We start from the raw sequence: 21406 nt of genomic DNA, 5'->3' as shown, positions 1-21406 counted from the left end.
TTCTCAATGGTGGTTATGATTAGCATGGTGGAAACAACCTGATTGCTGCATTCACCTTTTTGTTTCACTTCGGATGTCATAATATTTGAAGTGAAATAGAATGGTAAATGGAGCGATCAGGCTGGTTCCACCAGGGGAGGTTATGAAGGTGAATTGCGACAAAACTCAAAATTGTTTTGACCTTTGACCAGGTCAAATGTCACCAACCTGATTCAAGTGTCATCCCTGTTCTATTTATAGGAATGCTCACAGCGAGGGCATGTCTGCGTGATGCTGAGGGTCCCCTTGCTGGCATTCTCTATGTTCCATGTTCGGCTGCAAAATGGACATCTCTCGAACAAATGCAGAAGGCAATCATCATAAACAATGTACTTCCTCATCTTAAGAGGTGGTATTGACTGGGAGGGCCTGTGACAGAGTCATACAATAGACAGCCAAGTGGTAAATTGCAATTTGATATAAAAAAGGACAAAGTGTTTTGATAATGCACTTTACAAACAAAATAACCCTACTACAACCAAAATAACCCTACTACTTGAATCTGCTTGGCTGGGTAATTAACCTACTAGTTTAGCAAAACCTTTCGCATGACACACCTTACTGTTGTTGATGAAGCCGTCTGTGTCATCAGGGCAGTAACATGGGTCAAGCTAATTCTATGCTTTAGAGAGACTGACTGCAGCTCCAGATTAGATTAGGTTCAGCCCAGTGACGATGTTACGGTTTGTTGCTCCTAGTTCACTGTATTAGTCAGACTCAGACATGAGTAAGCTACCACCATAGCTGCATCCGTTATCCATTACATAATACACTTGTATGAGCTATGAACTAATTTGCAAATCCGACTTGTAGGCTAACATTAGCTAGCTAACTAGCAGTGCATGTAAACCATAGTTGTTTGTGCATCCTTCTGGAAGCATGCGTCGCCGAACCGGAGCCAGAGACATGGTCAATTCGGATAGGGATTTTCAGTCTCAAACGGCCGTGATCCTTTGAATGTGTTGGGGGCGATGAAACAACGGAGCCCCATTCAATTAAGGAAATTATTTGCACGTCGAGCTTGGCAAAAGGGAGCATGAATTTTTGACATAATTGTAATCCAAACCCAACCTTAATTTACTAATTCTGACACATTTGGGTTACAAACTCCATTTTAGATGAGACTGACTTTATGACCAAAAGTATCCTATTTACACTTTGTAGTCAAGAATATATGTTGCTGACTCATATTGGTGCCACACAGGCCATTTTTAAAGGGATCAGTTGTTTTTTAGGGGCAGTCACTCTTTAAGTAACCTTCTGTCTTATTTTTTTAAAGATTTTTTTATTTCTCCTTTATTTAACCCGGTAGGTCAGTTGAGAAAAGTTCTCATTTACAACTGCGACCTGGCCAAGATAGAGCATAGCAGTGTGACAAAAAACAACAACACAGAGTTACACATGGGATAAACAAAAGTACAGTCAATAACACAATAGAAAAACCTGTGTACAGTGTGTGCAAATGGAGTAAGGTGGTAAGGCAATAAATAGGCCAATAGTAGTGAAGTAATTACAATTTAGCAAATTAACACTGGAGTAATAGATGTGCAGATGATGATGTGCGGGTAGAATTACTGGTGTGCAAAAGAGCCAAAAAAGTAAATAAAAACAATATGGGGATGAGGTAGGTAGTTGGATGGGCTATTTACAGATGGGCTGTGTACAGCTGCAGCGATCGGTAAGCTGCTCAGATAGCTGATGCTTAAAGTTAGTCAGGGAGATATAAGTCTCCAACTTCAGGGAGTTTTGCAATTCGTTCCAGTCATTGGCAGCAGAGAACTAGAAGGAAAGGCGGCCAAAGTAGGTGTTGGCTTTGGGGATGACCAGTGAGATATACCTGCTGGAGCGCGTGCTGTTATGATGACCAGTGAGCTGAGATAAGGCAGAGCTTTACCTATCAAAGACTTATAGATGACCTGGAGCCAGTGGGTCTGGCGACGAATATGTAGCGAGGGCCAGCCGACGAGAGCATACAGGTCGCAGTGGTGGGTCGTATATGGGGCTTTGGTGACAAAACGGATGGCACTGTGGTAGACTGCATCCAGTTTGCTGAGTAGAGTATTGGAGGCTATTTTGTAAATGACATCGCCGAAGTCGAGGATCAGTAGGATAGTCAGTTTTACGAGGGTATGTTTGGCAGCGTGAGTGAAGGATGCTTTGTTGCGAAATAGGAAGCCGATTAATTTTGGATTAGAGATGTGTCGTGACGTTGTATTAGTTAATTACATTTACATTTACATTTAAGTCATTTAGCAGACGCTCTTATCCAGAGCGACTTACAAATTGGTGCATTCACCTTATGATATCCAGTGGAACAACCACTTTACAATAGTGCATCTAAATCTTTTAAGGGGGGGGGGTAGAAGGATAACTTTATCCTATCCTAGGTATTCCTTAAAGAGGTGGGGTTTCAGGTGTCTCCGTTAATGTGACGACTGTTGCTCATTGAATGATTAACTGTTTATAATTGCGTGCTTAAATGAATCAAGCAATGAATCAAGCAGTTATTAACTCATTAACCTGGGGCACCATGGGAAAATTAGTTTTATTGAGTTTCTATTTCCCAAATTAACTCAAAGAATATCAGAATATCGATTTTACAACAGTTGCTAAATTAATCAACCTCTAGTCTCATGTCTGAACGTCGCATAATCCGGGAATCTGCACGAACCCGGGCTACACCAATGAGTTTACCACACCAATCTTAGTTGATTATTTATTTACTAGCAAGCTAAAATAATGATAAAAATACACATACACAAAACACAGTCTAGGCTATTGATTAGGACTTAGTATAACGGGCCAACACACTATGGCGCGTGTTACCCAAAATGGGGATTTAAAAGAGAGAGAAACAAAGAAAGTACACGAGAGAAAGATACATTTGGGTTCATTTGTCAGCTATGCTTATTTAAACCTAGCCTTGCCCCGAACTGCTGCTCTTATGGGTCAGAATATAATGATGTAATTACGTGTTGGAGATCTCGGAGGGGCGTCCCGCGTGGCTCGTTTAGGCTTCTCAAGGGCGCACTGCTCCGACGCAACTCTCTGATTGTCCTCACGATGTCAGTGTCCTTCTTGGCTTGGTGGTCTGATTTCTTCCCTTTTCTCTGTGGTGTCGTCTGAGGACAGACAGCTCTGTAGCTCAGAGCTCACAGCGTATGAATGAAATAGCGTAGATACCACGATTTGATGAAGAGTGGAGGCTAGGTGGTTCGGCTTGAATTCACCCGCTTAGACACAGCTACTCATCCGTAGCTTGGGTAGAAAAGATTTCTTTGTCTTCAAACTTTGTGTTGCGTTTTGGGGTTCGTTGACCATTTAGACCTTAGCTGCAGCTTGGGGTCTCTTTTAGTCTATGTTAATTCTCCAGTCTTATGTCTTATACCCTCGGTTCAGAAGTGGGCGTAACCGCCTTTAGGGCAGTTCTCTGGGCGTACTAAGTTAAGGGACAAGGCCTAGATTTTACTCAAATCCAATTTTAGACACTAACTTCACATCTCATCTTTACCAAAACATTCTCTTTGATTTGGATATTTTCCACACAACGTACAATGTATAAACATCAGGCATATACTGGGAAAACTCTTAAAGGTACAATGTTTTCATAATAACGTCATCTGTTAACCTTTAATAATAAAACAAAAATGACATACATTTTCATATTCCATCTCTCCTCATTTTTTACATCTACATTTTAGTCATTTAGCAGACGCTCTTATCCAGAGCGACTTTGTGGCTGACGGAAACCATTGTTCCAAAGTCCCTTTATTGCATGTTTAATGTTCTAAGGCCAGTTCTCCATAGTGAGGACACAGGAATTTCTCTGTGTCCTAGGATTTATCATGGGCGTGAGGGGTCGTAAAACCCCCACATCCTCATACCCCTAGATCTCTCCTCCTCTGTTGGGGGTTGAGAGAGACCCTGTAGGATTATGGTCTCCTGTAACCTGACCTGATCAGGACAGTCATGACAGATGCTTAATGTGAGTCTGGAAGGAGAGTTTACAGTCTAGCCAGACACCTAGGTATTTGTAGTTGTCTACATATTCTAAGTCAGAACCGTCCAGAGTAGTGATGCTAGTCGGGCGGGCGGGTGCAGGCAGCAATCGGTTGAAGAGCATGAATTTAGTTTTACTAGCGTTTAAGAGCAGTTGGAGGCCACGGAAGTAGTGTTGTATGGCATTGAAGCTCGTTTGGAGGTTTGTTAACACAGTGTCCAAAGAAGGGCGAGATGTATACAGAATGGTGTCATCTGCATAGAGGTGGATCAAGGAATCACCCGCAGCAAGAGCAACATCATTGATTTATACAGAGAAAAGAGTCGGCCTGAGGTTTGAACCCTGTGGTACCCCCATAGAGACTGCCAGAGGTCTGGACAACAGGCCCTCCGATTTGACACACTGAACTATCTGAGAAGTAGTTGGTGAACCAGGCGAAGCAGTCATTTGAGAAACCAAGGCTGTTGAGTCTGCCAATAAGAATACGGTGATTGACAGAGTCGAAAGCCTTGGCCAGGTCGATGAAGACGGCTGCACAGTGCTGTCTTTTATCAATGGCGGTTATGATATCATTTAGTACCTTGAGAGTGGCTGAGGTGCACCCATGACCAGCTCGGAATCCGGATTGCACAGCGGAGAAGGTACAGTGGGATTCGAAATGGTCAGTGATCTGTTTGTTTACTTGACTTTCGAAGACTTTATAAAGACAGGGCAGGATGGATATAGGTCTGTAACAGTTTTGGTCTAGAGTGTCACCCAATTTGAAGAGGGGGATGACCGCGGCAGCTTTCCAATGTTTAGGAATCTCGGACAATACGAAGGAGAGGTTGAACAGACTAGTAATAGTGGTTGCAACAATGGCGGTGGATAATTTTAGAAAGAGAGGGTCCAGATTGTCTAGCCCAGCTGATTTGTACGGGTCCAGGTTTTGCAGCATTTCCAGAACATCTACTATCTGGATTTGGGTGAAGGAGAAGCTGGGGAGGCTTGGGCAAGTCGCTGCGGGGGGTGCAGTGTTGTTGGCCAGGGTTGGGGTAGCCAGGAGGAAAGCATGGCCAGCCGTAGAGAAATGCTTATTGAAATTCTCGATTTTCGTGGATTTATCGGTGGTGACAGTGTTTGCTAGCCTCAGTGCAGTGGACAGCTGGGAGGAGGTGCTTTTATTCTCCATGGACTTTACAGTGTCCCAGAACTTTTTGGAGTTGGAGCTACAGGATGCGAATTTCTGTTTGAAAAATCTAGCCTTTGCTTTTCTAACTGACTGTGTGTAGTAGTTCCTGACTTCCCTGAAAAGTTGTATATCGCGGAGACTATTCGATGCTAGGGCAGTACACCACAGGATGTTTTTGTGCTGGTCAAGGGCAGTCAGGTCTGGAGTGAACCAAGGGCTATATCTCTTCTTAGTTCTACATTTTTTGAAAGGGCCATGCTTATTTAAGATGGTGAGGAAATTACTTTTAAAGAACAACCAGGCATCCTCTACTGACGGGATGAGGTCAATTTCCTTCCAGGATACCCGTGCCTGCTCGCAGAAGTGTTTTAGGGAGCGTTTGACAGTGATGAGGGGTGGTCGTTTGACCGCGGTCCCATAACAGATGTAGGAAATGAGGCAGTGATCGCTGAGATCCTGATTGAAAACAGCAGAGGTGTAATTGGAGGGCAGGTTGGTCAGGATAATATCTATGAGGGTGCCCATGTTTACAGATTTAGGGTTGTACCTGGTGTGTTCCTTGATAATTTGTGTGAGATTGAGGGCATCTAGCTTAGATTGTAGGACCGCCAGGGTGTTAAGCATATCCCAGTTTAGGTCACCTAAAATAACCTACTCTGAAGATAGATCAATTCACATATGGTGTCCTGGGCACAGCTGGGAGCTGAGGGGGGTCTATAACAGGCGGCAACAGTGAGAGACTTATTTCTGGAGAGATTCATTTTTAAAATTAGAAGCTCAAACTGGAAAGTATCTCTGCAGTAGATTGCAACTCCTTCCCCTTTGGCAGTTCTATCTTGATGGAAATGTTGGAGTTGGGGATGGAAATCTCAGAATGCTTGGTGACCTTCCTAAGCCAGGATTCAGGCACGGCAAGGACATCAGGGTTGGCGGAGTGTGCTAAAGCAGTGAGTAAAACAAACTTAGGGAGGAAGCTTCTGATGTTAACATGCATGAAACCAAGGCTTTTACGGTTACAGCAGTCAACAAATGAGAGCGCCTGGGGACACACAGGGCCTTGGTTAACCTCTACATCACCCGAGGAACAGAGGAGGAGTAGGATGAGGGTACGGCTAACGGCTATCAAAACTTGTCGTCTAGTGCGTTGGGGGCAGAGAATAAAAGGAGCAGATTTCTGGACGTGGTAGGATAGATTCAGGGCATAATGTACAGACTGAGGTATGGCAGGGTGCGAGTACAGTGGAGGTAAACCTACGCATTGAGTGACGATAAGAGAGATTGCATCTCTGGAGGCACTAGTTATGCTAGGTGAGGTCACCGCATGTGTGGGAGGTGGGACAAAAGAGGTATCTGAGGCATGTTGAGTGTGGCTAGGGGCTCCGCAGTAAAATAAAACCATGATAACTACCCTAAACAACAGTATACAAGGCATATTGACATTAGAGAGAGACGTAAAGCAATCACAGGTGTTGATTGGGAGAGCTAGTTAAGACAACAACGGGTAAGACAACAACAGCTAATCAGCTAAGACAACAACAACAGGTAAAATGGCGATGAATGGGCAGAGAGGGTCAGTTAACTACACACAGGGCCTGTGTTCGAGGCTTATATAACTAAACGTAACATATCATACTAATATGGGTATCCCAGATTGACTTTTACTATGTTAGGTCTAGTCTATGACACCAGGCTACCCTGTCTCATTTCCCCTCTTTCTTCCTCGCCTTGTTTCTCACTCTTTCTCTCCACTCTCCTCCTCTCATCCTTTATCACTTTCTTCTCTGTTTCTTACTGTCTCTCTCTCCTTTCTTCCTCACCCTTCTCTTTCTCCACTTTCACTCCCCCGACCTAGTTCACACCTCAAATGGTGTTGCACACTAAAGAAGAATACGATGAGAGTTATTTATCCTTTACGTCCCCTTACGCTCACATTTGCAGCCCACCTCTTTGATCCACCTCTGCATATTGCCGCCATTTATACACATTTCTCTCATGTCATGAAAAGGCAAACGTTTTCAAATACATTTTTGCTCAGCTTGATCAACTCAGGGTGATATGAGATGCTGTTTTGAGAAAAACAAGAATCCAGCACCGGGTCAGTCAGTTCAATCATCTTTTATGTGCATAGGTCAGTGGAGGCATCAGAAAGAATAATTCAGTGGAGCCATGACTAATTTATTACGAGGTAGTGGGGATGTCCACAGTCAAGTGTTGAGTCCCAAATGGCACCCTGTTCCCTATATAGTCCACTACTTTTTAACAGGCCCCCATCTGCAGAGAAGTGATGGTAGAGATCTTTAGTATGTGATATGTGTAGTAGTGTGTCAAGACCATACGGCATCATAACCTTTCAGTACTCCAACATACTCCTCTTGTACTTTAGAGACAGTGCTGATGCTGCATTCCGTAGTACCTGTAGGTATTTGTTAAAGCGATATACACATTTTTATTTCCAGGTATACTTCCAAGTATACCAATTTCCAAGTATACGTCCCCGATAGAAATCTTTATGATTTATATTTTAGCTTTGTTTTAACTTCCGCACTTGTAAGAGAAAGTTACAGAGATGATTTGTCTATTGAAACCATTTAACTTGAGGAAAAGCTTGTCTTTTCCCTTATTCTTTCCAGCTAAATGTTGATGTCACTATAAGTGGCCTTTCCACAAGCCATTTGAAGTTGCTTTAGTTGACTTGCAGCAAGTATGGCATGAACCAAATTCCATTTGACTGCTGCTTGATGGGCACTCATTTAGCTGACAGTAAGAAGCTCAATAGACTCTCTTCTCTCTCTCTCTCACAACCCTCTCTCTTGCTCTCTCTCACTCCCCCCTCTCTCACACCCCCGTCTCTCTCTTTCTCTCTCTCTCTCTCTCTCTCTCTCTCTCTCTCAATTCAATTTCAATTTAATTTCAATTTTAGGGCTTTGTTGGCATGGGAAACATATGTTTACATTGCCAAAGCAAGTGAAGTAGATAATAAACAAAAGTGAAATAAACAATAAAAATGAACAGTAAACATTACTCACAGAAGTTCCAAAATAATAAAATGTCATATTATGTCTATATACAGTGTTGTAAGGATGTACAAATAGTTAAGTACAAAAGGGAAAATAAATAAATGTAAATATGGGTTGTATTTACAATGGTGTTTGTTCTTCACTGGTTGCCCTTTTATAGTGGCAACAGGTCACACATCTTGCTGCTGTGATGACACACTGTGGTATTTCACCCAGTAGGTTTATCAAAATTGAGTTTGTTTTTGAATTCTTTGTGGATCTGTGTAATCTGAGGGAAATATGTGTCTCTAATATGGTCATACATTTGGCAGGAGGTTAGGAAGTGCAGCTTAGTTTCCACCTCATTTTGTGGGCAGTGTGCACATAGCCTGTCTTCTCTTGAGAGCCCGGTCTGCCTACGGTGGATTTTATCAATAGTAAGGCTACTATGCTCACTAAGTCTGTACATAGTAAAAGCTTTCCTTAAGTTTAGGTCAGTCACAGTGGTCGGGTATTCTCTGTCTAGGGCCAAATAGCATTCTAGTTTGCTCTGTTTTTTTGTTAATTCTTTCCAATGTGTCAAGTAATTATCTTTTTGTTTTCTCATGATTTGGTTGGGTCAGATTGTATTGCTGTCCTGTGGGTCTGTTTGTGTTTGTGAACAGAATCTGTGCAGATGATCTAGATGCTGAGGTAGGCCCTCCTTGGTTGGGGACAGAAGCACCAGATCATCAGCAAACAGTAGACATTTGACTTCAGTTTCTAGTAGGGTGAAGCCGGGTGCTGCAAACTGTTCTAGTGCCCTCGCCAATTCGTTGATATATATGTTGAAGAGGGCGGGACTTAAGCTACATACCTGTCTCACACTATGGCCCTGTGGAAAGAAATGTGTGTTTTATGCCCATTTTAACTGCACAATTGTTGTTTGTGTACATGGATTTTATAATATCGTTTGTTTTTCCCCCAACACCACCTTCCATCAATTTGTATAGCAGACCCTCATGCCAAATTGAGTCCAATATTTGTTTTAAATGAACTAAGCATGAGAAGACTTAGCCTTTGTTTTTGTTTGTTTGTTTGTCAATTAGGGTGTGCAGGGTGAATACATGGTCTGTCGTACAATAATTTGGTAAAAAGCCAATTTGACATTTTCTCAGTACATTGTTTTCACTGAGGAAATGTAGGAGTCGGCTATTGATGATAATGCAGAGGATTTTCCCAAGGTTGCTGTTGATGCATATCCCACGGTAGTTATTAGGGTCAAATTTGTTTACACATTTGTGGACTGGGGTGATCAGTCCTTGGTTACAAATATTGGGGAAGATGCCAGAGTTAAGTATAGCCAATTGGAATTTGTGGTCTGTATATTTTATCATTTAATTTATCTATTTCACTCCCCTCCTCTTTCTCTCTCTCTCTCATTCCCCCCCCTCTCTCTCTCTCTCTCTCTCTCTCTCTCTCTCTCTCTCTCTCTCTCTCTCTCTCTCTCTGTCTCTCATTCCCCCCTTTTTTCTCTCTCTCTCTCTCTCTCTCTCTCTCTCTCTCCCTTTCTCTCTCTGTCGCTCTCTCTCTGTCTCCCTCTGTCTCCCTCTCTCTCTCTCTGTCTCCCTCTGTCTCTCTCACTCCCCCCTCTCTCTCACTCCCCCCTCTCTCTCTCTCTCTCTCTCTCTCACCTGCTCTCTCTCTCTCACTCTCTCTCACCTGCTCTCTCTCTCTCTCGCCTGCTCTCTCTCTCTCTCTCTCTCTCTCGCCTTCTCTCTCTCTTGCCTGCTCTCTCTCTCTCTCTCTCGCCTGCGCGCTCTCTCTCTCTCGCCTGCGCTCTCTCTCTTTCTCTCTCTCTCTACCCCCTCTCTCTTTATATTTTTCTGTATCTCTTTCTCTTTCTCCCTGGCTCAGAAGTAGGTGACAAACAGTCACACAATCAAATTCCTCCCTTGGTCCGTGCCCATATGATATAGCACGCATACCTCCCTTTGAGTCCACCATAGCTTATCTACTGCAGCCGGATGATCAGTCTGGCCCCTCGGTGTGAGTATATGGGGGCCCCTACAGAGAAGCAGAGGGACACTGGAGGTGGGGCCCACAGTGGGCATCCACTATAACCGTGATAGTGGGGGCTAGGGAAGCATGAGAGAGAGAGGGAAGCTGTCATGGTATGATGGCGAAATGGGGAGGCCTAGGTTATCTCCAAGGAGACAGCCCAGGAAGACAGCATTACCAGAGGATTTGGGGCTGTGCTGCGGCAGGAAGCAGCCTGTGAAGAGGCTGAGTTACAGAGATGGATTAGAGAGCCATAATACTTCAGAGGAGATAAGCAGCCAGCCCGAGAGTTAGCACTTCAAACAGTTATTTGCCAGTTTATTTATCTGTTTGTGTGTGTCTTGGTTTGTGTGTGTGTGTGTGTGTGTGTGTGGTGGTGGTGGGTGGGGGAGGTTGTGTTTGTGTGTGTCTTGGTTTGTGCGTGTGTGTGGTATGGGGGTGGGGGAGGTTGGGTGTGTGTGTGGCGGGGGTTGGGGGAGGTTGTGTGAGTGTGGTGGGGGAGGTTGTGTGTGTGGTGTGGGGGAGGTTGTGTGCGTGTGGTGAGGGAGGTTGTGTGCGTGTGGTGGGGGAGGTTGTGTGTGTAGGGTGGGGGAGGTTGTGTGTGTGGGGTGGGGGAGGTTGTGTGCGTGTGGTGGGGGAGGTTGTGTGTGTGTGTGTGTCTTGGTTTGTGTCTGTGTGGTGGGGTGTGTGGGCGGTTGTGTGCGTGTGGTGGGGGGTGGTTGTGTGTGTGTGTGTGTGTGTGTGTGTGTGTGTGTGAGTGTGTGTGTGTGTGTGTGTGTGTGTGTGTGTGTGTGTGAATGTGTATGTATGTGTGTGTGTGTGTGTGTGTGCACGCTTATTTATTTCCTATAGTCTTTTTCCCCTCCAGCAGTACCAACCAAACAGTAACTACTTCAAAACAGCTGATATACAGTGGTTGCTCCATAAAAGTAATTTGTGGTTTAGTATGGTACCCTGCGTCACCACTTCATTGCTCCAGACCAGCGCAAGGGGGAGTTAAAACACTGATTATGCTTTTGGGTCTACTGTGTCTCTAACTAACAATGAATGGATGACATAAACCTAAATAGAAACTGATAATTGTGCACGACTTCAGTATTACTTACTAAAACTGTTGTTACACTAAGGTTTTTATTATTATATTTTGTTAGGATTATTTTGCTCTTGCTGTAGTACTGTAGGCCACTCCCGACCAGTTATGTTATACAGCGCCTGGGTGGCGCATCGGTCTAAGACACTGCATGCTGTGTCGCTACAGATGCTGGTTCAATACCCGTGCCGGCCTTGACTGGGAGACCCATGAGATGACTGTGGTTTCTCTCCCTCTAAAAACAGAAATACATCATTGTAAATAACAAACTGGCTTTATTTACAAATTAGCAACAATGTCTCACCCCATGTTCAAGAATGGCATTTTTCTCGCTCATTTTACGTTATTTGAAAACGAAATAATCTCAAGTGTTATTTTTTAAACAAAGCGATTTATTATTATTAATTTAGAATTATATAAAAGCCTGTTTGATATTCTCACAGATATATTATTAACCTTGTTATTAGCAGGACAATATACACTGCTCAAAAAAATAAAGGGAACACTAAAATAACACATCCTAGATCTGAATGAATGAAATAATCTTATTAAATACTTTTTTCTTTACATAGTTGAATGTGCTGACAACAAAATCACACAAAAATAATCAATGGAAATCCAATTTATCAACCCATGGAGGTCTGGATTTGGAGTCACACTCAAAATTAAAGTGGAAAACCACACTACAGGCTGATCCAACTTTGATGTAACGTCCTTAAAACAAGTCAAAATGAGGCTCAGTAGTGTGTGTGGCCTCCACGTGCCTGTATGACCTCTCTACAACGCCTGGGCATGCTCCTGATGAGGTGGCGGATGGTCTCCTGAGGGATCTCCTCCCAGACCTGGACTAAAGCATCCGCCAACTCCTGGACAGTCTGTGGTGCAACGTGGCGTTGGTGGATGGAGCGAGACATGATGTCCCAGATGTGCTCAATTGGATTCAGGTCTGGGGAACGGGCGGGCCAGTCCATAGCATCAATGCTTTCCTCTTTCAGGAACTGCTGACACACTCCAGCCACATGAGGTCTAGCATTGTCTTGCATTAGGAGGAACCCAGGGCCAACCGCACCAGCATATGGTCTCACAAGGGGTCTGAGGATCTCATCTCGGTACCTAATGGCAGTCAGGCTACCTCTGGCGAGCACATGGAGGGCTGTGCGGCCCCCCAAAGAAATGCCACCCCACACCATGACTGACCCACCGCCAAACCGGTCATGCTGGAGGATGTTGCAGGCAGCAGAACGTTCTCCACGGCGTCTCCAGACTCTGTCACGTGCTCAGTGTGAACCTGCTTTCATCTGTGAAGAGCACAGGGCGCAAGTGGCGAATTTGCCAATCTTGGTGTTCTCTGGCAAATGCCAAACGTCCTGCACGGTGTTGGGCTGTAAGCACAACCCCAACCTGTGGATGTCGGGCCCTCATACCACCCTCATGGAGTCTGTTTCTGACCGTTTGAGCAGACACATGCACATTTGTGGCCTGCTGGAGGTCATTTTGCAGGGCTCTGGCAGTGCTCCTCCTGCTCCTCCTTGCACAAAGGTGGTCCTGCTGCTGGGTTGTTGCCCTCCTACGGCCTCCTCCACATCTCCTGATGTACTGGCCTGTCTCCTGGTAGCGCCTCCATGCTCTGGACACTACGCTGACAGACACAGCAAACCTTCTTGCCACAGCTCGCATTGATGTGCCATCCTGGATGAGCTGCACTACCTGAGCCACTTGTGTGGGTTGTAGACTCCGTCTCATGCTACCACTAGAGTGAAAGCACCGCCAGCATTCAAAAGTGACCAAAACATCAGCTAGGAAGCATAGGAACTGAGAAGTGGTCTGTGGTCCCCACCTGCAGAACCACTCCTTTATTGGGGGTGTCTTGCTAATTGCCTATAATTTCCACCTGTTGCCTATTCCATTTGCACAACAGCATGTGAAATTTATTGTCAATCAGTGTTGCTTCCTAAGTGGACAGTTTGATTTCACAGAAGTGTGATTGACTTGGAGTTACATTGTGTTGTTTAAGTGTTCCCTTTATTTTTTTGAGCAGTATATATTGGTCATATTGGTAATGGCTCCCGAGTGGTGCACAATGGTATTGCCCTTGCAGTTCTCCAGCTGTATCTACTGAAACAGTGGTGGACGCGCGAGGTTCAAGGCGCGACGGCAGGGGGCAGGGGATGGGCCGCAAAGCCGCGCACAGAAGACCGACCTAGCCCATGGGGAAGGGAGGAGGAGGAAGGGAGGGGGGGACCGCCACCGCCACACTGGCAACATTTTAAGGGGCATTGCACTAATAATGGAGCTGACGAGGGAAACGTTCCCGCTGTTCTGTTCTTAGTGCCAGTCTAAAACAATGTAACTAATAATGGCATCTTTATGCTTTTGTTAATAAAATAATGATAAAAATACTCTTTCAAAACGCTGATGTTTATTTAGTTATGGATCCATAATGAATTACTGTGGGAATAAATATCACCGAATTACAGAAATATCCTCCAATTATTGGCAGAGAGTCATATCATATTTTTTGATACACTGTAGGCCTACCGTAAGTGACATGAATCTCACTAGTGTTGAGTAATGTGCTGCTAAAAGTGGTGTAGGTCTTATTTTTTTAAAGAACATACTGAAGTTAGAAGTAATAGGATTTGAAGCAATAGCCTACAACTATTTTAGCACTGCTCCGAGACAAGCATGGCATCTGGTCTTGATAAATTAATGAGATTTTTATTTTCACTGAATCTCCGTTTGGGTGTTGGTTAGACTAGAATTTGGTAATTAGGGTGTAGAAATGTTATGCTCTTAGTGTAACCTTTATTTAACTAGACAAGTCAGTTAAGAACAAATTCTTATTTACAAGGACAGCCTACTCCTTCCTCCCCGTCAGGGAATTGAACCCCGGTTTCCTGCGTGGCCGCACGACTCAGGGATTCTTTAGCTAAATAGCCCAGCCCTGTAGCCTACTCCCGACCGTCACGTTGTACAGCGCAAAAACCCAGAATGTTTTTCTTGGAATAGAAACACCATAATATTCATCAAATTAATTAAGCAAAATTTCTTAAAATCATTCCCATATACTATGTTCTTACAAAAAAGATTTTACATTTTCTAGTACAGCCACTATTGAAGGCTATCAAATTCTCAAAGATGCCCTCTGGTGGTCAAACGAGCACTAACTAGCATTAATGGTACCAGTGGTTCACACTTAAATAACGTGCCATAGAATTCTGCAGCATCATGCAAGCTGCGCCACAGTACGCTGCAACTTTTAAAGGACGAACCACTGTATACAGTATATTTGAATAGTATCTGCTATATTTTCACCCCTATGCCAAGAGGGAGTATGTCTCCTTTTTCTTCTGGGATCAGAGTGTGACTGTATGTGGATGTGTCATAAAGTGAACAGAGATGGGTTTGGAGTGTGTCTGTGTTTGTCTGCGCACGCGTATGTGTTTTTGGAGTTGGAATTGCAGGCCCAGGTGTCCACAGAGCTGTTTTCTTTGAGCAGTGGGGATCGAGGTTTCAATACTATGGCTCCTGTGGGGGAGACATCTCCCCCTGGGATACATCTTTCATTGACTCTCTACCTGGGCCTCACTCCTTTTGCGTGCAAGGAAATTCATCCCCCCCCCCCCCACTCACTCACTCAATCTCTCTCTCACTCACTCACTCACTCACTCACTCACTCACTCACTCACTCACTCACTATATCCTCACTCAGATATATTTTCCACCCTGGCCTTTGTGTTGCCTTGCCTTTTGATTAAAGCATTCTTTGTGGGAATGCACTGGAAAGTAACATCACAGGCACAGGCAACAAAGGCAGAGAATACATTAGCCGAGGGGAGCTATATATACAATACAATGTGGTCCCCCAAATACATATCCAATGACCCTAGAATGGAGATAAGACTCCATGTGTCTTCCACATAGGTCAAATTGTAGCACTACTGATATAAAATGTATAAATAAAATGTATTTAATACATTCAAAGCAATGCTAGGAAAAGATGGGCCTCGAGGTATACTATGATACCAGTGCAAAACATGCCGATACTAGAGAGATATACGAAAGATATTACGATTCCTAATGGCGTTGTTACACAACCTTAAATGACTCCTGCTCAGATCCTCAAGATGTTATCAGCTCTCAATAAAGGTGGAGGGAGCCGGTCCCTGAAAAAAATCATGAAATAAATTGATTTAATCAGCAGAACGCTCCGAGGGCCCACTCCTGGGTGGGGTTGCGTGGCGTTCCCTTCAGTGCACTGCACATGAAAGCATTTGGGGCTATCGGTGTGCCTCTGCTGAATTCAGGGAGCTGAGAAATAGGTTTGTGCTGATAATGATGCTGGGACCTAGGAGGCTGGTAGTTTGGGCTAATGACGTTTCAGCTCGCATCTCCTCACTTTTCTCCATCACTCCCTCCCTCTCTCTCTCTCTCTCTCTCTCTCTCTTTCTTTTTTTTTGCGAGTGCAAGGTAAAAACAGTTTTAGGTAATGGATGTCTCACAGCTACAAATTCCCATTTTCCGTTATACTTTTTCCTCCCCATTTCCAGCTATCTTCCCTCCTGTGCCCACTAGGGCCTGATCTGATACCGTGTGATTGTCCCCCGATTTAAAAACTCCCCACGGAGTGCCAGGTGATAAAGACTAGGGGAAATTACAGGGCCCTGGTCTCGCCCTGCATGCGCCAAAGCACGCACTGATAGCCACGGTGTGGCTAGCTCACACTACAAAACTATCAACACCAGGAAATGGCAGTGAACCCCATTTAGCAGAGTGCCTACGATAAGGGCATTTGGCCTGATAGCATGCAACACCTGACTTGTTGCGTTGATCGACTACAACAGTCACACGGCCGTTTCGTCTCTCTGTCTTCCTCCCACTCTCCACATGTTTTGTTATTTCAAAGGGGAAACACTACTTTCAAGTGTTCCTCTTACTCTATATCCTGAGGATTTTCCTTCTTAGGAATAAAAAGCCTCCTTGAGTTCAAGATGGCATCTTTTGTCATCTGCATCTTTTCTTTCTTTGGCTCCCTGAGATTGGTGAAGTTGTTGTAAATTCAGGTCATATTTCTGTGCCCTACACATTCTTGTGTCTGTTGTTGGACAGTTATTACAGGACATATCACATGGAGATGCAGAGATACAGTTGGGTCCTGGAGGCACAGTAACACGGGTAATGTTTGGGGTAAAGTGAGCATGCAGAATACCATTACACCTTCCAGACTTCAGACAATGAGCCCCAATATTCTAATTTAAGCTTTTTGATCAAATTACTTTCTCTACTCTTATTATTTCAACTCTCACTCACCTCATACAACTCTGATATGCCCAAAACATAACCTACAAAATGAATAAAAACACAAGGCCAGGTACAAGACCAGATACAAGAGCACTGATATCTAAATTGTTGTCTAGATTGTTGTCGCTCCCTCCCCCAAGAAGCAGCATTTGCATCCCAATTGGCAACCTTTTTTCTACAAAGTGCACTACTTTTGACCAGAGTCCTTATAGGCCATTTGGGGTGCCAATAGGATGCCTTTTGGGATGCTTTTTAGTTTATTAATTTAACAATTTTAAAACAATCACACAAACTTGAAAAAAACATGCCTGTACAGTGCATTCAGAAAGTATTCAGACCCCTTGACTTTTTCCACATTTTGTTGTGTTACAGCCTTATACTAAAATATATTAAATCGTTTTTTTCCCTCATCAATCTATACACAATACCCCATATTTTTTGCAAATATACATTTAAAAAAACGTCAATACAACATTTACGTAAGTATTCATACCCTTTACTCAGTACTTTCTTGAAGCACCTTTGGCAGCGATTACAGCCGCGAATCTTCTTGGGTATGACGCTACAAACTTGGCACACCTGTACTTGGAGAGTTTCACCAATTCTTCTCTGCAGATCCTCTCAAGCACTGTAAGGTTGGATGGGGAGTGTTGCTGCACAGCTATTTTCAGGTCTCTCCAGAGATGCTTGATCGGGTTTGTCCGAAGCCACTCCTGCGTTGTCTTGACTCTGTCCTTAGGGTCATTGTCTATTGTCCGAAGGTGAACCTTCGCCCCCAGTCTGAAGCCCTGAGTGCTCTGGAGGAGGTTTTCATCAAGGATCTCTCTGTACTTTGTTCCATTCATCTTTCCCTCGATCCTGACTAGTCTCCCAGTCCCTGCAGCTGAAAATCATTCCCACAGCATGATGCTGCTGCCACCAGCATGCTTCACTGTAGGGATGATTCCAGGTTTCCTCCAGATGTGACGCTTGGCATTCAGGCCAAAGAGTTCAATCTTGGTTCCATGAGACCAGAGAATCTTGTTTCTCATGATCTGAGAGTGCTTGGGTTGCCCTTTGGCAAACTCCAAGAGGGCTGTCATGTGCGTTTCACTGAGCAGTGGCTTCCGTCTGGCCACTCTACCATAAAGGGCTCATTGGTGGAGTGCTGCAGAGATGGTTATCCTTCTGGAAGGTTCTCCCATCTGTAGCTCTGTAGTTCTGTCAGACTGACTATCGGGTTCTTGGCCACCTCCCTGACCAAGGCCCTTCTCCCCCGATTGCTCAGTTTGGCAAGGCTGCCAGCTCTAGGAAGAGTCTTGGTGGTTCCAAACTTCTACTTAAGAATGATGGAGGCCACTGTTTTCTTGGGGACCTTCAATGCTGCAGAAATATTTTGATACCCTTCCCCAGATCTGTGTCTCGACACGATCCTGTCTCGGCGCTCTACGGACAATTCCTTCAACCTCTTGGCTTGGTTTTTGCTCTGACATGCACTGTCAATTTTGGGACCTTATATAGACAGGTATGTGCCTTTCCAAATCATGTCCAATCAATTGAATTTACCACAGGTGGAATCCAATCAAGTTGTAGAAACATCTCAAGGATGATCAATGGAAACAGGATGCACCTGAGCTCAATTTCGAGTCTCATAGCAAAGGGTCTGAATACCTTACGTAACTGGGGTATTTCTGTTTTTTATTTTTAATAAATGTGCAAAAATTTCTAAAAACCTGGTTTTGCTTTATTATTATGGGGTATTGTGTGTAGATTGGTGAGATGTTTGATTTGTTTCATCCATTTTAGAATAGGGCTGTACCATAACAACATTTTGAAAAAGGGAATGGGTCTTAATTCTTTCTGAATGCACTGTACATGAATCAAATCATAGAGGATAATGCACAATAAAGTCTGGGACTTATTTCCATTTTGGCAGCCAGCATCTGCGTTAGGGTCCACTGCTGGTGCTGATGATGGTGGTGGTAATGGTAGTCCCAGGCCTCCTGTGAGTATGACTCGGAGGGACGGCAGCTGTCGAGAATAGGGGCAATTATTCACTCATCGCCTTGCAGTACAAGGCCCAGAGACCGCCGTCTCTGATTAGTAATCAGATGGAAGGAGGAAGCGCGTCGAACAGAGAGGGTGTGTGTGTTGGATAGAGATTGTGTGTGTGTGTGTGTGTGTGTGTGTGTGTGTGTGTGTGTGTGTGTGTGTGTGTGTGTGTGTGTGTGTGTGTGTGTGATGAAGTGAGTAAATTTATGGATGTGATTTTTGTGAGTAAGATTGTGTGTGCTCTGACAGACCCAATCCCCTCTATGAGATCATTGCTCCCAGGTTGTGTGTCTCAGGGTGGTAGATGGTTCTTTCCTCTTTGCATGAGCGGATAAGAGAGTGAGACGGAGGGGGGGGGGAGTGATTGAGTGCTCTCAGCTTTCTTCCTGTGGAGATACATGAGGCAAGCTGCTAAATATGAATGCATTTAAAACACAGCGAGGGGGAAAAAAGGGCAAAGCCAGGCTTTTGATTTTAGCTTTTGTCATCTTTTTGTATTTGTTCACTGACACTTAAAGCCTGGGTTATTTCGACTTTGGCTAAATCACGCCTTGATACTATATCAAAAGAATTTACTCATTTCTAAGTGGGATTTTTTGCCTTTTACTCATGTACCTATCCGTCTACTTTTATTTGAACACATACGTTCGCATGCACAATCAAAGCATAACGACACCATGTGCCATATTTGCTCTTACCATGCCTGTAAACGTTGCCTCACCCGTTTCCTGTTCACTCTCCCATTCGTAATGATGGTTTACCTGGATGGCACATTTTCCTCAGAAATCACTCAGTCTCGAACATATGTGCTTCTTTGGTGGGCCATGCCCGCGGCGGTGTTCAAATATCCCCAGCCAATGAGAAGTGGCGTTGAGAAGACTGCTGATAGGTTGTGCTGACACGGGTCTATGCTCGTACCAAATTATATTAAGTATTGCACATTTATTAATGGAAGGGGGGGAAAGCAATGCTTTATAATCATTCTGCACCTTCCGGAGATACCACTTCCCCGAGATGAAGAGCAGCCCGATGATAGATGAAGCATTTACTCTCAAGAATGCAAGCACAATGCATATTGTAATGTGCCTCCGAAAAAGTTTGAGAGACGCTGCTCTTAAAACCAGACTTTGCTTTAGAGTGTGGACCATTATTCTTTCATAACTCACTGGCAAACATTAACAAAATACTTTTCCCTAATAGGTCGTGATTGATTACAACAGCAGATTTAAACCGCATGATGATAGCATTATTGTTAGGACGTTTGAACGCTCTCTGTCACCCAACGTAAGAGGGGGTATTAACGTTCATTGATCATTATAACGAGGGCCCAGAGGGTCACATAGTCAGGGAAAAACTCCTAACCCTAGTTCTAAACCTCTATGTGGACTTTCTTAACCTTCACATCTACAGTGTCTATATTAGGACAGCCTTAGGCAACTCTGAGGGTGTCCTTATATGGACACTGTACATTTCAAATCAAGTATTACCTAATTAATTTTTAGTCATAGAGTAAACTCTCCCTGAGTATCACCTCAAGACAGCCGCAGCTTCTTCAGTCTCCGGCTCCAGTTTACACTCTCTCCAACCACAGAGGAGCTAAATGTGGCCTGGTAATCTGGCTTAGTTGATTACATGGGAACACACACTGAGCAACACCCTCTAATAGGGGACTGGGTCGGCCACTGCTACGCATGGCTGGGTACCTTCATGGGCGGTCTCCCATGCTTAGACGAGGATTATTACCCAGTCCTCTGCTTTACTCCTCTCTCTCTCCTTCTCTGTTTCCCTCTCTGTCTTTCTGTTTCTGTATGTATGTCTCTCTCTCCTCCTCTGTTTCCCTCTCTCTCTTTCACTGTCTATCTCTCTCTCCTTTCTCTTTCCCCCCTGTCGAGAGGAGGGAAAGAGAGAAACGGAACCGGTCAATGCACTGGAAGCCCTTGCCGTCTCCTGTGGATAGTGTCACAGGGCATCAGGGCTGCGTTGGTTGAGTGGAGAGCAGGGTAGCACGCAGAAAAGGATATAGGAAAGGGTGAGGCACTTAACCTCACTGGATGTGATGCTCCCGCAGGCAATCAGTTTAGTTGGGTTACGATTTAGCTCTTGCAGAAGGGTGGGTCCTACTCAAGTCTGCTTGGTTTTAATTTAATTTTGTGAATAAGTGTTTGATATTAACCAGTTTAAATGTTCCATGGCATTCCTTCATAACTGAACAAATAATGCTGCCAATTCATTCATCTTATCCCAAGGGTTTACAAACTTTTCCCACACACAATCCAGTGACCTTAAACATGTAACCACATCAGTTTGGAAATCACTGACCTAGGCCTATATTCTAATGTCCATGGTCTTCTCCCTCTCTCTCTCTCTCTCTCTGCCCCCTCAGCTCCCCCCACACCTATAGCCCCTCCGGAGCTCCTGGCGGTGGGTGCTACCTACCTGTGGATCAAGCCCAACGCCAACTCTATCATCGGGGATGGCCCCATCATCCTGAAGGAGGTGGAGTACCGCACCACCACAGGCAACTGGGCCGAGACCCACATCGTGGACGCCCCTACCTACAAGCTTTGGCATTTGGACCCCGACGTGGAGTATGAGATCAAGGTTCTGCTGACCCGGCCTGGCGAGGGGGGCACAGGACCTCCAGGACCTCCGCTCATCACCCGGACCAAGTGTGCTGGTGAGTGGAACAATGTGGTTTCTGTGTCTGTACTGTGTATCTGTTGTTGTTCTATTGTGTT

General features: G+C 44.5%; 1 protein-coding gene across 12 annotated transcripts in view; it reads left to right on the top strand.

The window, feature by feature from the left end:
• ptprt (protein tyrosine phosphatase receptor type T) overlaps positions 1-21406 on the top strand; it is a 501813-nt gene that overhangs the window by 223272 nt on the left and 257135 nt on the right. For all 12 annotated transcript variants that reach the window (XM_014131664.2, XM_045691383.1, XM_014131665.2 and 9 more), the window contains exon 7: positions 21052-21345. In XM_014131664.2, the coding sequence (XP_013987139.1) occupies positions 21052-21345 (294 nt within the window). The remainder of the gene's footprint in view (positions 1-21051; positions 21346-21406) is intronic.

Source organism: Salmo salar, chromosome ssa12, assembly GCF_905237065.1.
Source record: "Salmo salar chromosome ssa12, Ssal_v3.1, whole genome shotgun sequence".
Classification (NCBI taxonomy): domain Eukaryota; kingdom Metazoa; phylum Chordata; class Actinopteri; order Salmoniformes; family Salmonidae; genus Salmo; species Salmo salar.
This window is presented reverse-complemented; position numbering and strand designations above follow the sequence as displayed.